Source organism: Patagioenas fasciata, chromosome 11 (assembly GCF_037038585.1).
Source record: "Patagioenas fasciata isolate bPatFas1 chromosome 11, bPatFas1.hap1, whole genome shotgun sequence".
NCBI classification, from domain to species: domain Eukaryota; kingdom Metazoa; phylum Chordata; class Aves; order Columbiformes; family Columbidae; genus Patagioenas; species Patagioenas fasciata.
This window is the reverse complement of record NC_092530.1, coordinates 2,228,222-2,244,774: the sequence shown is the minus strand read 5'-3', so window position 1 is coordinate 2,244,774 and position 16,553 is coordinate 2,228,222. Positions and strand designations below refer to the sequence as shown.

Sequence of the window (16,553 nt, the reverse complement as noted above, 5' to 3'; positions counted from 1 at the left end):
ATAAAGATCAAATATTATCTAGAGATCAAACACTAAAATCTACTAACTCCAGACGAGAATTGGTGGAATAAAGTTCAAGTATTTATTATATAAATATTAAATAAAGATTATGTGTTATATAAAGCTTAAATATTAATCCTAGTAACTCCAGATCAAAAAATACTGGAAAAATGTTTACGTATTTTTATAGAAACATTAAATAATATATAGAGATTAAATATGATATAAAGATCAAATATTAAACTATATTAACTCCAACAAAAATTAGTTGAAAAAAGTTACGTATTTATGATAGAAATGTTACATATCTATAAAAACTAAATACTACATAAGGATCAAATATTAAAATATTTTAACGCCAGACAAGAATTGGTGGGGGAAAAAAGTTCACAGATTTCTTATGTAAATAAAGATTATGTATTAAATAAAGATTATGTATGATATAAAAGCTCAAATCTTAATATATATTAACTCAAGAGAAGAATTAGTGGAAAAAAGTTACGTATTTATTATAGAGATGTTACATCCATGTAAAGATTGAATATGACATAGGGATCAAATATTAGAATATTTTAATGCCAGACAAGAATTGGTGGGAAAAAGTTCAAGTATTTATTCTATAAATATTAAATAAAGATGATGTGTTCTATAAAGCTCAGTTATTAGTATCTATTAACTCCAGAAAAAAAGGGTGGAAAAAAGTTTCTCTATTTATTTTATATGCATCTCTAGATATGTGATATAAAGCTCAAACACTATCTACAGAAGAAACATTAAAATACATTAACTCCAGACAAAAATGGGTTGAAAAAAGTTGATATACTTATCATATCAATATTAAATATTATACAAGGATCAAATATTGTATAAAGATTTAGTAATAAAATATATCAACTCCAGAAAATAATTATTGGGGAAGGTCTATGTACATAGTAAATAAATATTAAATATTAGTACATTAAATAAACATATTAAATAAATATTAAACATTAGTACATTAAATAAAAATATCACATAAATATTAAATATCAGTATGTTAAATAAAAAATATTAAATAAAGCTCAAATACTATATACAGCTAAAACATTTAAATATATTAACTCCAAGGAGAAATTAGTGGAAAAAGTTTACGTACTTATTCTGTGAATACTGAATATTATACAAAGCTAAAATATTCTATAAAGCTCAGCTATTTAAATATAGGAACTCCAAGCAGACATCAGTAGAAAAAAGATGATATAATATTGAAGGTTTCTGTAGAAGTATGGAAAGATTAAATATGATAAACACATCAAGTATTAAAATACATTAACTGCAGACAAAAACTGGAAAAAAGTTAATATACTCGTTATAGAAATATTAAATATGATACAAAGCTCAAACATTATATACAGGTCACATATTAAAATATATGAACTCCAGACTAAAACTGGGGGGAAAAAAGTTTACATACTTATAATATAAACAGTAAATCCTATCCAGAGCTCAGCCATTACAACCCATGAAGTGCGGGCTCCTCCTGTGCTGCAGCTTTTCTTCTCAGGATGCAGTCGACGTTGCCCTGGGTGCTCATGGCGTAGAACACGTTCGCCTTGGGTGGGATCGCCAGCTCCGCAAGAGAGGGAGCAGAGCGAGCGTTCATGGGCGCCCCACTCAGTGTTGGGGGTTTATTCTCACCGGCAGCTGGGACAACGTGGCGATGGCGTTTCTGACGTCGCTCCGCATGTTACTCTTGCCGGCAAAATGCAGCAGAGCTCTTCAAGCAGCAGCAGCAGCAGCAGAGTTCTGCTTCCCCACCTTTGTCCTCGGAGATGATCTGGACCAGCTCGTAATCCTCAGCCGAGCCAGACTGCAGGTTGTGCTTCTCCATGGCTCGCTGGGTGACAGCAGGAGCCTTCTCTTGGTTACTCAGCTGCAAAGAGGGAGTTGCAAGGAGTCGCTTGGTAACCAAGTCGCAGATTCTGCCAGACGCTAAAACACGCTCTTTGCGACACCTGGGGGTGGAGTTAGTTCAAGACAACAGACACTGCTCTAGAAATGCAGCAGGAAATCACAGCCTCTGCTCTCCTGAGCAACCGCTCGGAGAGGTGAGACCTTGTTCTCAGCAGCCATCGAATCCGCAGCAAGAGCTGCCCCAGCTGCTGTTTGCAGACATCCATTAATCCACAGTCTCCCCTGCTAAACACTTTCTGCGATGTCCTGCAAAGATTCTGGGCCTTGGAGCTGGGTTTGCTGGGGAAGGGGCACCTTGTGTCACAGCTCACACACCCCAGTGCTGAGCTGGACACACAACAGCCGGCGCTGGCAGAAGAGCAGGGGCAGCAAAGCCGGCACTTGCTCAGAGTGCTTCCCTTGGCATTGTTGATCAAATACAAGCTTCAATTTCAAGGCCAGAAACCTTGAGAGATGCTCTTTGCAAACCTCTCATTCATCCCCTGCTCCACATGTTTTGATTTGTAACATCGGTCACGTTCCCTGTCAAGGAGGTCTGATCGGGGAATAGGTGTTTCCGAAACTAAAAGCACCATTCAAGTCACCTGGGGTGAAAACACCACCCACAGTAACAGCGCTTTGCTGTTCCCACCGCTCACCAGGATGCTCCTGTAGATGTTGCCGCTTCTGTCCTCTTCTACGCTGGTGCGGATGACGCAGCTCTCTCCGCTCTGCTGGTTGTAGACTGGCAGGACTGGCGGCACTTCTTTTGATGGAACGGGAGTCACGGGGCCGGGGCACTTCTTGGAGCACTTGTCATCAGATGGCAGCAAGGGGGGAGACGAGATCAAACACATTCATTACCATTTAATTTCAAAGATCCAAAAGCTAAAGATGACACTCTTCAGCACAACAGCCTTAACAAGGGCTTCGGCAACCCAATTAAGGCAGCTTAGGTCAAGAGAGCAGAGTCTGCAGGACAAAGCTCCCTGGGAACGGAACCCAGCCCAGCCCAGGCTTGGTCTGGGCAGTTCCTGGCAGGTCAAACCACAGGGCTGGTGAGCTCTGACCTCACCTGCTTCTCACTTGCTCAGCTGCTCTGCCTGCCCCAGAATTAGGCTGGGCTGATGTACATGAGCCCTCCCCCCAAAATCGCCTTTCCCAGAGCTCAGGTCCCTCCATTCCACTGCCAGCAACGCTCCAGTCAAGACCCACAGGCTTGGGCAAGCGCCTGGGGCCGCCGGCAGCGTCAGCAGCCTCGCACAGGCTGTTTGTGCTGAACACAGGGCCCGGGCCCTACCTTGTGCTGAGGCTCCTCAGCAGTGTCGGTGGGAGGGACGATGGTGATGGTGCTGTCCCCAGAGCTCCCACCTGGAGCAGGTTTGGGCTGCGCGTTGACGGGGGTGCTGTGGGCGCTCACCCCCAAGCCCAGGAACGGCCTAGGGGAGAAAAGAAAGCACAACAGAGCTGGGCTGAGCACAGCTGTCACTTGCTTCAACAATCTGACCTGCTGTTGTGTTTTCCTGTCTCGAGTGGCCTATTGTTTGTGTGTGTATAGCAAATTAGACTCTATCCTTATTTGCTCTGTTTTGCTGCTGCAAATTTGAATTGAATTTATAATCCAGCACTAAAATTGTTCCTTTGTTTGACACCTTAGAGTTATTTCTGCAGTCTTTAGTCGATAACCCTCCTGGCTACTTACACCAATAGAAAGAGACAACAGCAATACGTATTTCTAGCTGGCGGTGTCTCCTCGCAGCACTGCAGTGCTCTGGATCCCCAGCCAGGTTTGTCAGCTGGTGTTTGATTTATTCCAGTTCATATTCACACACCAAACCCCCTCCCCGTTGTACTCACAGGCTGAATCTCTTCACCACGCTCTTCTGAGCTCTGCCCGCTGCGGTGCTCTGGTCAGGAGCTGCTCCTTCGATTTCACGTGACAGACGGAAACTGCAGAACAGGCAATACCGTCAGTTAAATATCTCAAAGTGGCCATATTTGAGAAGCCCTGGGTCACTCCCACGTCCCAGAGGGTTCATCCCCACGAGGAGGAGCGCAGCTCTGTGCGTGTGTATTTCCACTCTCCGGGAGCAGCTCCTGGCAGCGCAGAGCTCAAGGCTGAGAGAACCTGAACCTGCCTGCGGGGGAAGAAAAGCTGCTTCGCCAGCTGGGCTGAGACCCTACCTCTCCTCATCACTTCAATGCCGCTGCCTCCTAAACCACTGCACGAATTTCTCATCTCCTGTCACGCAATAGCTGTTACATGAGGACTGCAACAGCTTCATTTGTGTGATTACTTCAAACTCCTAAGAAAACAAATAATAAAATAGGAATTCTAATTAGAAAAATCAAGCCAGTCTCGTTAATACACTAAACACACGCAGCAACAGATCCAGGACAAACTGCCCTCGGACAGAGGAAACCCCGGCACCTTCGCTCCTACTGATCTCTGACCAACAAGGCTCAGGCTGGAAGGCAACGCTCAGCCTTGATTTCTCGGTCCCAGGTACCCGCTTCGCTCTCTGCACCTTTGACCCACAACTATTTACTGCAGCACAAGGAAGATGGTCACAGACTGTATCTTGTGGCCAGCAAAGGTCTCACGCCAGCAGGTCTGATGCGCTCCCAGCACACAGAACACGCTCGTGTAACGTGTTCCCGTGAACACCAAACGGGGGGAACGTGCCCCAGACGTAACTCCCGCGGCAGCGAGTGCCCTGCGGCTCCTCTTCCCCTGCTGCCCGCATCTAAAAGGAATTTCTCTTCCCGCGCTGCCCCGCACAGCCCGGCAGAGGTTCACAGCGTGCCGGGGACTGTTCCTTCCTCACCCTCTGAGTAACGTGAGCGGCTGTTGGATACGCCCAGCAAAGACAACAGGCCTCGCCAAGAGAACGCTCTAGCAGAGAGCGTCAGGCACTAACGATCACAGAACAGTCACCGTTCCACTTACCCTTCGCCGCTTCTCAAAATTGATCAGGCCGCCCTGTTGGAAGGACAGAGAAGGGATCAGAGGAGAAGAGCACAGGCTTGGCTGGAGTTAATCACAAACAGGATGAACAGGATGAAGTAGCGACACCAAGGGACGGGCCAGAGCTGCCCTGACCAAAGGCCTCTACAAAGACCCGTTTCCAGCTCTAGGATAAGCCACAGCACTCGTGTACCTGAGTCTATTTGTTAAATACATTCCTCTCTTTTTAAGAACTGCACTAGCACCCAGTGGAAGATGCAGGAGCAGACACAGTGTCTGCAAGGGAGGGAGGAGATTTAGGATTCCAAAAATTGCCCCAAATTACCTCGAGATAGTCCTGAAGGGCTGTGTCCAGCATGACGAGGTCAGTGAGGAAGGTACCCAGGTAAGGTACCGTGCCTTGTGTGACTCCCTGCAAACGGTCAGAGCAATGGTGGATTAATTGACTGAGAAGTAATAATTATACTAATTAGAATACTCCTGTGGAAGCAAACCAAATACAACTAGTCTGCTTCACCAAACAGCGCTCTTGTAAATGATGCTTTCACGACATCATCCTTGGTATCTCAGCCAGCGGTTCATGTCTGCACAGAGCGGTATATAAGCCAAAGTGCTCATTCGTAACTCCTCTGCGTCAAATCTCGCTGTGCGGCACCTCTCGCCCCAGCAGAAAAGCCGGGATTTACAGACCCGTCTTCCCCAAAGCACCGCATACGGGAGCTCATTGGTCAGGAACAGGGCTGAGCTCGGCTTTGGGTGAGATCACAACCTGGCAACTCAAGCTCATTCCCACCTTCAGCAGCAGCTCCCTGCTCGTCGCAAAGTTGTCACAGTCGGAGAAGATTTCGCAAAGCTCTTCGAACATCAGCATTGTGTCCCTGTACAGGAAAAGATTCAATGATTTAAGTTGTTTGTAAGCACTCTGAATCAGATCAGGGGACAATTTTTTTCTCAAGAATCGTTAACAGTTGGGCACAGAAAAGATAAAAGCACCAAAACACATCCAGTGACACACTGCACAGCCTTACTTTGGAACGCAGGCCCTGGTCTTCTTCCGGCGATAAACCGAGGTGGACTGCAAGGCGGAAACGATGGCCTTCAGAGACGAAAAGTTGTTCAGGATCCTACATTGCTGTGAAAGGAGCGGTTAGAAACACAGGAGCGTTAAACGTCAGCATCACCAATAGTCAGTGCTCTTCTGTCTGCCCCGTGTCCTGCTTGCTGCACATTCTCCCTGCTAAGCGGGCAGCTCTACAAATACTGAGCATCAAAAATATCACTCCCCGCTACAACCCCCCTGTCCCCCCCCAGCTCCACGGCACCCGCACAAGGAACGTTAAACAGTCGCGAATAAACGCTTTACACGTCCGATACGGATCCACTTCTCCAAGATCTTCGCTCTTGGCTGTGTCTTTAATTCTTTGCTCTCCAGGATGGTGCTGAGCACGCAGTTGGTGACGGCGTTGAACTGCGAGATGGTGGCTCTGATGCTCTGTGCCAGCTGTTTGTTCTCTTTCTTGTCCCTTCGGGACCAGATGCAGCCCAGGCAGTGGTGGGGCACAACGTTCTGGAAGAGTGTCTAGAGGGAAACAGAGGTGTCCAACTCAGCCTGGAGCGCTACTGCCCACAGCAAGAAATGCACGGTTACAGTACAAACTGCAGCTGAATCAGAGGCCTCGCTGCTCACAGGGGGGACAGCAGGCAGTGACAGGCCCGGGGATGACAGGCCCCCCCTCCCCTAGGGGGCGCTCGGCTGGGCCAAAGGACGTTTCCTTGCTTTATATTTTCTACCACATCCATCTGGAGACGAGGAGGAAAGCCATCAGACAGTACCACTGTTCAAAACCAGGTACAGGCCTGGACTAAGATGTTTACAAAAGGTGTTTTTCCACTAATTGTTGTTAAAAACACACTAAACTCATGTGATGTTTGTCTCCCTTGTTTTTCCACTCGTTCACAGACCAGGCCCAAGGACATTCACACATCCCATGCACTTGGGGGCGGTTATCCGGCCCGAGATACCATTCTCACGAGTCTGGGCTATAACTTTTTACAATTACGAGAAATGTACTTCAAAGTAATCTGTCCAAGGCCCTTTATATATTATTATGTTAGTATTATGTCTTTGACCGTCCAGATGGTCACGTTAGTATTGATCTTCCTTTATCATCCAGGTGGCTGGAACCGCACATCTTGCTTTTCCACATTTACTTTCCAACATGAGTCCTCAAGACATTACCTTAGAATCTCTCCCATATGGCCAGTTGAACAGCTTGTCAGAGGAAACAAGGTGAAGTGGGTGCACTCTGATGAAAACAAGGTTTCATACAAGTTAATCATTGTTTTACTTATCTAGTAATACTATATAACAGATTTAAAGCAGTGCAGAGAATGCCACGTTGTACACCTCGTGTTGCAAACATCGGCACTGAGCGTATTTCTGATATGAAATACAGGTGGATGCCTCTTGCAAAATTTTTGTTTCCTTATAGAATGTTTTTCCATTTTGTTTTCCATTGTCTGGACTGCTTTTCCTATTTCTCTTTTTTTTTTTTTCCATCCTAGGATGTGAAGGTAACTTCCTACGATCGGCTCTTTGGGAAAGAGAGTGAAATGCAGGTGTTCACTTTGCTCTAGTTGGGAGGGGAGCAAACACAGCAGTTTTGACTATTGATGTGATTCAGAGCAGCACATCAGGCACATGCGCTGGGTGCAGCTTTTTAGTGCAATACTTGCAGAATCATGAGGGTAAAAACCTCCTCTGCTGAGGCCACGACATGAGGGGCAACGTGTCGGGCAGAGTGACAGAGAGGACCCAGGTGTCCGGGCACCGGCACAGCAGTGGGAGCATGGACACGGACACACATCCACACGCAGGCGTAGCTTTGCTGAAGGGATTTACCGATCATGAGAGGGAAATGGCCCAGGGCTCCCAGGGGATCAGACGGGGTCATCCAGGGATGATCATCTCCTCATGTCACTGGAGGGGGACAGGACACGGCTGTCACCATCAGTTTCAGTTCTGAAATCAGAGCCCAAAATGAGACCTCCAGTGTCAGCTGGGACATGAGGGGAGGCTTCTCCCCACCGTCTCTCTGCAGAGACCCAGGGAAGGAGAGAAGAGTTGGAGCCCTCAATCAACCCAGGACAAGACTTGGTTCTCCTGAGATCCATGTGGCACCCAGAGCTCCTTGGCCAGTGTGTCATTAGCCCCGGATGCCCCTACATCTCCCAGAACCCTGCCCAGCCCTCAGGGTGATCCTTGGGGTCTGTAAGGCCCCAGAGCCCCAGCCTGGCCTGCACGGTGACCCTCTGGGTCCGTAGAGCCCCGCTGGGTGCAACAAAAGTCATGGGGGCAGCTCTGTCCAGCGTGGCCTGGGACACAGGGCATGGACAGTCTCCTCTGTTTGCTTCTAGATCCACGTTCTGCCCACCCAGGACCCTTTGTGGGGCTGGAGATGCCCTGATGCTGCTCACCAGCAATGGAGGAGATGGGTGCACTAGCACTTCAGCATCTGGAAGATCTGGAACCTGGTGTTTCTGCTGCAAAACATCATCCACCCTGAGAGACAGAGGGAGCTGGGGAGAAAGGTTGGGTGAGGGACACACTTGGGTGCACTGGGAGGCAGGGGAAAGCGATGGGGTCCTTGGGAAGGTGACTCCAGGGAAAATGGGGTGCGTGAGCTTGTGTGGTGGGGCACAGAAAGCAGTGGAGGTCCTGGGGAAGGGGCTGTGTCCTGGGGTATCGTGGGGTGCACTGGGCTGTAGTGGGTTGTGATGGGATGGAAGGGAATGCAATGGGAGCCCTGGGCAATGGGGCATCCCTGGGAAAACACTGGGGAGCAGGGATGTTCTGTGGGGCTGCAGGGGGTGCATGGGAGTGTACTGGGGCACACTGGCATGTTCTGGGGAACACTGGGATGCCCTGGAGTTTCGTGGCCGTGGGAGGGAGGGTGTGGGGCAGCAGAACTTGTGACACCTACCGCAGCCCTCTTCACTCGCCCCAGTTTGAGTCCCTGCTGTAGAGAGACCATGAGACCTCACTGGTCACTGGGATGTCCCAGCCCCAGCAAGGGAGGGGAGGACCAAGGTGCCCTCCAGTTCCCAGACTGGATGCCCTCCAAGTCCGCCCCACTACTCACATGCAGGAGAGACCCTCCACTTGCTTCCAGCAATGTTCCTGGAAATGCCTATGAAAGAAGAGAAAGGGGTTGCTCTGGGTTGGAGACAAATGGGGCTGTGGGTGGGGCACAGGTGTCCCCAGCCCCACCCAGGCCCATGGATTCTCCCTCATCTGAGCGTGAAAATCCCTTCTGCTCCCCCCAACCTCATTCCTCCAAGTTTCACCTGGGATACCTGTTCATGGCGGACCAGGGCTTGGGTTGGAGAAAAGGATAACATGGGAATTTGGGGCCTCCAAGGAGGACGGTGGCTGGGGGGGACCCAGAGGCAGGGCACTGTTGTGAACTCGCAGAACCCAAGGGACCGGGCTGGGGGTGCTGGAGGGACAGGACTGCATGGGATGCAAGTGAGGGGTAAAGAATTCAAGGGGAGGGGACATGGGGAATTCAGGTGAGGTTGTTGGTGGGGGCAGGAGGAAGAGGACAGCAGAGGAACAAAACGCGGGGATTGGGAAAGTGTTTGGGAGGGGGTGTTCAAGGAGGGGGATCTGGGGGCACTACCGCAGTGGACAGGGTGAAAGGCAAAGGACGGAGTGGAAAGATGGAAAGAAAGGCGTTGGCATCCATCAAAGGGAGAGCATTTGGGGACCCTCTATAGGACAGAGAGGAGATCCTGAGGAGGAGATACCTGAGGGGTCTTAAAGGATGGAATGGGGAGGCCCAAAGAAGAGGGGTGTGGGGGCACCAAGACAAGAAACTGGGAGGGGCCCTCACTGGAGCCTCACCTGCGCATCCTCTGGGGTGCACAGCAGGATGGTGAAGAGCAGGGCCACACTGAGCACTGCGACCTTCATCTTCCTCTGCGGTGCAGCGAGTCCTGGGTGATGCCAGAAAAGGTGAGGGCACCTTTATCCCTCCCAGGAGGACTCCTTGCCCCTCCCCACGCCTCCAGCCTCCAGGGCAAAAGCTTGGCAGAGACACCCGCCCTGGCAACCCAGCCTTGGCACAGAGTCACTCCCGCCTTGAGCACTGATCCAGCTGCCTTCCCTGGCATCAGTGCCGCTTCCTGCATGGGGCAGCTGCACGGGGAAGGGCCCAGGCATCCACAGTGGTGAGGGGGGACAGCAGTGTGTCCCTGACAGCCAGACACCCTATGGTGATGACCCACTGCTCCAACTCGAAACCATCCTGCAACAACCCCAAAAGCCTGATCCCCCCACCTGCCAGTGCCCCTCACCTCCCAGCACCACCATCTCCCAGTGCCCCTCAACTCCCAGGCCAGTCTTTCCCTATGGAACCCCCCCTAGAGATGACACCAGCCTCAAATCTGGGGTCTCTAAGCACAATTATCTCTGAGCCCTTTCCAGCCCCTTAAATAAATGAGGGGCTGGGAGTCACTCCTCTTCTTGGGGCACCAGGGACCCCAGGATTAGGGAACTCTGGGAGGTGGGAGGACAGCTGGGGCAATGTGGACAGCTGGTGACTGGGATCCTCAGTCACTGGTGGCACTGACAATGGGGAGCACTGGTGAATCCTGGGCTCTGGGAGAGGAGGGCTGGGCTTGGGGGAAGTGCTGGGGTGGTGTCAGTGCCCAGCTCCAGCCCACCCCATTTCCCTTGCACCGCCAGCCCCCAACTGGTCCAGTCTGCAGCCACAGCTGAGAACAGAGCAGAGGGAACATCCCCTGCCCTGGCTCTCACCTGTCCCTGTCCGGGGTCACTGCGCCCTCCCAGACAACCTGGGTCCTGCCCTGTAGAGCTGATCCCACATGGTGGGTCCCAGTGTCCCTGTCCCCAACAAGGCTCTGGCTCCAGCCCTGTCCCTTCCTGGGACTTGGTCACAGCTCACCAAAGGCCCTTGTCCCCACCGAGTGTCCCTTCAATGCCCCCATCCTCGGCCCAGGCCAGCGCTGTCCCTGAGCAGGACGTGGCCATCCAGAGGGACGTGATGAAGCGGGCGCTTGTTCCCAGGCAGCCGCTCGGAGCTCATTGCAGGATGGAGCTCCCCTGGCACGAGGAGGGATGTTTGCTCCCACAGCGGCTCTGATAAGCTCTGTTTGCCCAGGGCCCATGGCACAAGAAGCCCGTTCACCAAGATCGGTGCCTCACAGAGTGACCGATCAGGGGATCCAGGGCAGTTAAAGCAGCCTGGAAGCCTGGGCTCCCCCAGCCCTGGCAGCGGGCAGAGCCCACAGAGAAGGGCAGTGCTGGGGCAGCGGGGAGGAGCAGGTCCTGGGGCACCCGCACGCCTGGGGCTCCCTGGCTGCCCTGGGCACAGGCTGGAGCCCAGAGGCCGGGGGGTCCCAGGGGAGCAGCTGGACAGCCGGGGTGCCGCTCTGCTTCGGGACAGCCTGGGGAGTCCTGCCGGAGTGGGGCTCAGAGCAGCTGGGGGATGGAGCTGTGTCCCCAGGGGCACGGCCTCCCCTGCCCTCTCCCCCGCCCGCCTTGCAGCTCTCCCTGGCTTTTTGCGGGGCGCGGGGTTCCCTTCACTGCACCCCTGGCCCAAACATCCCCATCCTGGGGGCCCTGGTCAGCATCCTCTGGGCACTGTGGGGCAGTGTGACAGTGGGGGAATCAATGGGTTTATAACTCCAGTCTCAGTGGCTGCTGCCCGGGCGACCTGGATGTTGAGCGGTTTCCAGCACCAGTCTGTGCTCACTGACTGGAGCAGAAGAGGGATCTCAGATTCCCAAGACCCGATTTCTGTCCCTGCAGAGCTGGCAGCCCTTCAGGGACATACCTGTGTTTGCTTTGATATTCTTCAGTGGCTGACTCTGGGCTGTGTGAGCATCTCCATGATGTACTTTTACAACCATGTTCTCCGTACAGACAGCAACACCTTGCCACAGTTCAGCAGCCTCTTGGAAAGTAAATGTGGAAAAGCAAGATGTGCGGTTCCAGCCACCTGGATGATAAAGGAAGATCAATACTAACATGACCATCTGGACGGTCAAAGACGTAATACTAACATAATAACATAGAAAGGGCCTTGGACAGAGTACTTTGAAGTACATTTCTCATAACTGTAAAACGTTATAGCCCAGACTCGTGAGAATGGTATCTCGGGCCAGATAACCGCCCCCAAGCGCATGGGATTTGTGATGTCCTTGGGCCTGGTCTGTGAACGAGTGGGAACGTAACTGAAATAAACATCACATGAGTTTAGTGTGTTTTTAATAACAATTACTGGAAAAACATCTTATGTACCATCTTAGTCCAGGCCCATATCTGTCCCCCAAGGAATGTATTTTGGTGTTGGGGCAGGGGAGGAGCACAGACAGGCAGCCCGGACCCCTGGGTCCTCTGCCCTGCTCGGGGAGGGGAGGTCGTTCCCTGTATGATGGGCTCAGCACTCCTGGGCTCACAGGAGATGTCACCCCCTCCAGAAGCCATCTGCTGTTCACAAGGCCACCAGTGCAGCAAGTCAACATTCATTTGATGCAACCAGTCTGTTAGAGCCAGTAATCCTGTGTAAAATCGATGCAAAATTACCACTGTGCTTAACTACAATGTGCCATGGAACAACCAGGCACTGACAAATCTCTCTGTTTTCCCTGGGAAATCACATTTGTGGCACTTTCACCCCCAAATCTCAGCAGCAGCGTCTGTTAACACCGGTTAACAGCTTTGGGTACCCAGAGCTGCCTTCAGCTCACGTGAAAATGTCTCCTCACGCCCAGTGTGAGCCCAAGAACGACGCCTCCCCAATGCCCAAACTGAGGAACCTCAAGCAGTGCCCCCTTCTCCAAGGGCTGCGTTACAATCTGTGACAGAAAGGGGCTTCCACAGCCTGGAAAAGCTCCACAAGGAACTGGAGATTCCTGGGTCTCACAGTAATTCTAGAGCTCAAGTGGTGACAGCCATCAGCTCCAGCTCAGACAATACATGCCAACGCCCATCACTGACCCAGGAAGGCAGCTCTTCCTGTCCTGCCCAACGCCTTCAAATCCAGCACACTTTGTCCCTCCAACAGGAGGCAGCTGATTGATTTCTAACACCACTCTTCTCTGTCTACTTCGAGATGAACCAGACATACGTTACACAAGCAACCAAGTCCCCGCCTGGAAGCAGCGGAGCCTTTTGCCTTCTCCTTCCCACCCCACTTTGCAGGAGAAGGAAAACAAACGGCAGAAAAGACGCTGAGAAATTCAACCACCAAATGGAGAGGGAACCTTTGAGAGCGGGAAAACTTATCCGTACAATGGAGAGAGCTACGCTGAATGAATAACACTGAAAACGAACCCTTCTTGCAGGGTAAAGTGCACAGCAATTCAAGACCTGCTGAACAGACCCCTGCCATTCTCAGCAATAAACAACCCCCAAGGCTCAACCAGCCAGCCAGGGTCACTGCTCTAAATCCAAGCGCAGCTGCACCGACCTGAGCCAACACGGACACAGCCGCCTCCCTTGGCCCACACGAAGCTGCACAGGCCACGCGCTGCTCCAACAGGAACGTGCTGGGGACACCCGGGTTTCTCATGGCGGCCTCTGCGCTGTCACCTGCACAAAGCACCAAGAGACCGGCAGCTGTGGGCTCAGCTCCGGGGGTTCCCGGGACCGGGGTCTCCAAGGGCCCGTTCGCACACGGATCCTTGTGCGCGCGCCCCGACCGCGGGCGCCTCTCCCGCCCCCATCCCGACCCGCCGCTCGCTCCCCCGGACCCGCCGCTCGCCTCCCCGGACCCGCCGCTCACCCCCCCGGACCCGCTCAGCAGCCTCCCCTCGCCCCAGCCCTGTAGCCGGAAATTGCGTCACCGGGAGGGGCGAGCCGAGCGGCGCTGCCGGCAGGACCCCGACAGAGCTGTCCGATTATTCGCCTGACCCGCCAAATTTTTATACGAAATGTGAATGAGTTGAACAGTTATTAAAATAACAAAGTCTCTGGCAGCCGTGCCGTCATGGTGGCTCAGAGAGTGGAAAACCCCCTGAACTGCAGGTCAGCCTCAGCTCTCAGATGAGCTCCTCCCCGCCCTCCGCACCGCTGACCCCGCAGCACAAAGCGCGACCGGCGCGTCCCGCGGGCGGACTCGGTGTCCGCGCTCGTTCGTCGCCTCCTCGCTGGCTGCAGCGGGACTGAGGGGCTGTGGGTTCCAAACCTGCGGTTTGCTGCCCTTGCACAGAGGAGAAGGCTCGGCTGCTGAGAACAGGTTCCGTGTTAAACTCGGCTGAAGAGAAGTTTCTCCTCCTGGGATCTCAGAACAGCAGCAGCTCCAAGGAACTGACAGAGCATGGGCCGCGGGCATTTCTCAGTGTCTGTGCTGAGAGGTTTGATCTGGGCGTTGTTAATGCCAGAAAGAGGTGGAAAGATAAAGAGATAAAGATGACGGGTCGTGCTGCACAGAGTTACAGCATTTTTGCAAATGAGGAACTGAAATACGTAGCTTACGCTTTTTCTATGGATAAACAACATTTAATCCAATTCCTTAACTGTATTCCTTGAACACGTGTTCGTTAGAGCACAAGCCAAACAGCGCTGGGTGCACGGGCGATTCACTCTTTGTACTGGACATTCACATTAACAGTGCTGATAGTGGTTACATCACCAATCCCGTGTCCATTTCAATTTCAATTCCCCTGGTCCTTGGGTTACTCCCCAGGTTCTTTCTCCCGTCCGTGGTCCTTTAACTCGAGAGCCGTGTGTCCACCCTTTCTCTGCAGTCCGAACGGCTGGTTCTGTAGTTAATAAGGCAAGAAAAGGTCCTTCCCATCGTGGGGTCAGAGTTTCCTCTTTCCAGGTTTTAATTAGTACTTTATCCCCAGGTTGTATTTTATGAATCGGAAACCCTAAAGGCAGAGTCTGATTTAAAATCTCTTTCTCCCTTCATTTAGTTCCTGCGACTATAAACTTCATATGCAATTTCAATTAGCTGAGCAATAGTTACATCCCTCAGCTCCTCCCTTTTGTAGTTTCTTACACTAATTTCAGACCCAGATCAGTCTGTGCGCAGAACAACACTGACTGCAACACAGCTAACCCAGAATTTCACATTCACATCACTTCCCCCTCTCATTTACTCTCATGTGTACAGATGCATCTGAACGGGGAGCGCGGTGGCACTTTAATAATGGAACCGGTTCTCATTTTGTAATTATCTCCCCGAACAAAATTCTTTTGGTACCAAATATAAACGTGCGAAGTAAAAGGCTGAGCTCAGACACGCAAACCGCACGCCAAGCTCAAATATACAAACAGATCACAATTACATTCATTGAAGACAATATCTCGATTTTAGCCTTGCGCCTTTGGGCCGCTCGCTGCTCAGCCGGGTGGAGGCACCGCTGGGGCTCCTGACAAACAGGGCAGTGCGGCTGGAGCCCCATCGGCACCCGCCCCGCTGCTCCAGCGAGCTGGGCTGGGCAAGGCTTTGATTGGTGTCCATCTGGGTGATACAACTGTTATCCCAAAACCAGGGGTCTGTACTCGGTGTGCACACGGAAGAAAAGCCACATTTAGTACACCGAGATGAGACACAGCCTGTCAAAAGCAGCACGAAAAACACACGTTCTCACTGTTTTCCCTACACACTACACTGAATTCTAAACAATGTAGCCTTGTATTAACTTTCCAAACATTAACATAATGTGTTTTCCAGTAAAACATAGGCTGTGTTGTAAATCCAAAGCGAGTAATGCCATGGTTTGCACAGTTCTGATGTGAATATTGGTGTTTGTGCCCAGCAACACATTGTATTTCATTGTGAATGCGCCAGAATATTTCCGGTCTGACTTTGTGTTGTACAGATAATGTCAGATTGGTTTTAGATCGTGTGGGTTCAAGGTTTGCACAGCTGAACGTGCTGCCGTGGTCTGCATCTGTCTGTCCACGTGTGTGTTTGTACAGCTTGTGTGTGATTTCTGTTTCTTGCAATAGCAATTGTTTGGAGTGTGGTTTTTGCCATTTTCACATTGTATCACTCAGCTCTTGTTTTTCAATGCTTTTTTTTTTGCCTAATGGTTTTTGGAAAAGTTCTCAAAAACCACTGAGAAACCGTTATTGTTAAACTTGGTGCTGTTTCTTACTTGTGAGTTGGGGCTTCAAAGAAATACCCAAACCAATACATTCCATATGTTTGGAAGACAGTTCTGTGCAGCTAAATGATTCCTTTTCTTGTCCTTAAATACTTGGGCATTTGTACTAAAACTGTGTAACAGGAGTGATATTGTTGGGGCACCTCTGAGTGTAAGTTTGTCTTGGATAGATTGCCATGAATGTAGACACTGCTGCTCCACAAAGTGATGTTCTGAAGTTCTGCATTTGATCTTTTCACTTCATCTGATGAAGCAGTGGAGTTTAATCATTTGTCTGCAAATGAAACTCCCTAAAAGGCAGTGTACAGGGAACCTGCGGCAGGGAGCTCCTGATTCCCACCTGACTCCTCCAAAGGCCTCTCTTAAAAGTGAACAAAAGCCAACAAAAGCTGCGGCCCCTCCCTCCTGGGCCACTGCGGTGGGCGCCTCCCCTGAGACCTCAGGAAGGTCCAGGCTCCTTGTCCTGAGTGGTCAGGGCATCGCTGGCAGGTGGCACCTGCTGGCC

At 51.1% G+C, this 16,553-nt stretch overlaps 1 protein-coding gene, 1 long non-coding RNA gene and 1 other non-coding gene across 4 annotated transcripts; all 3 read right to left on the bottom strand.

Moving 5' to 3' along the window:
* Positions 1-1,176: 1,176 nt before the first annotated feature.
* LOC139828816 (ral guanine nucleotide dissociation stimulator-like 1) lies at positions 1,177-2,864 on the bottom strand. Of its 2 annotated transcripts, none has more exons than XM_071813350.1 (2): positions 2,592-2,864; positions 1,177-1,912 (listed from the first exon to the last, which is right to left on the bottom strand). In XM_071813350.1, exons 1-2 carry the CDS (start codon positions 2,787-2,789, stop codon positions 1,727-1,729), a joined length of 384 nt encoding a protein of 127 aa, XP_071669451.1. In that variant the 5' UTR covers positions 2,790-2,864; the 3' UTR covers positions 1,177-1,726. The 2 variants fall into 2 exon arrangements, 1 of the variants encoding a protein (XP_071669451.1); XR_011740802.1 differs by having other exon boundaries at positions 1,774-1,994.
* An 8,716-nt stretch (positions 2,865-11,580) lies between these two features.
* LOC139828815 (uncharacterized) lies at positions 11,581-13,692 on the bottom strand. Its single transcript, XR_011740801.1, has 2 exons — positions 13,399-13,692; positions 11,581-11,925 (listed from the first exon to the last, which is right to left on the bottom strand). It is a non-coding gene; the product is annotated as an uncharacterized lncRNA (long non-coding RNA).
* LOC139828900 (small nucleolar RNA SNORD45) lies at positions 12,843-12,927 on the bottom strand. Its single transcript, XR_011740963.1, has one exon. It is a non-coding gene; the product is annotated as a small nucleolar RNA SNORD45 (small nucleolar RNA).
* Positions 13,693-16,553: the final 2,861 nt, after the last annotated feature.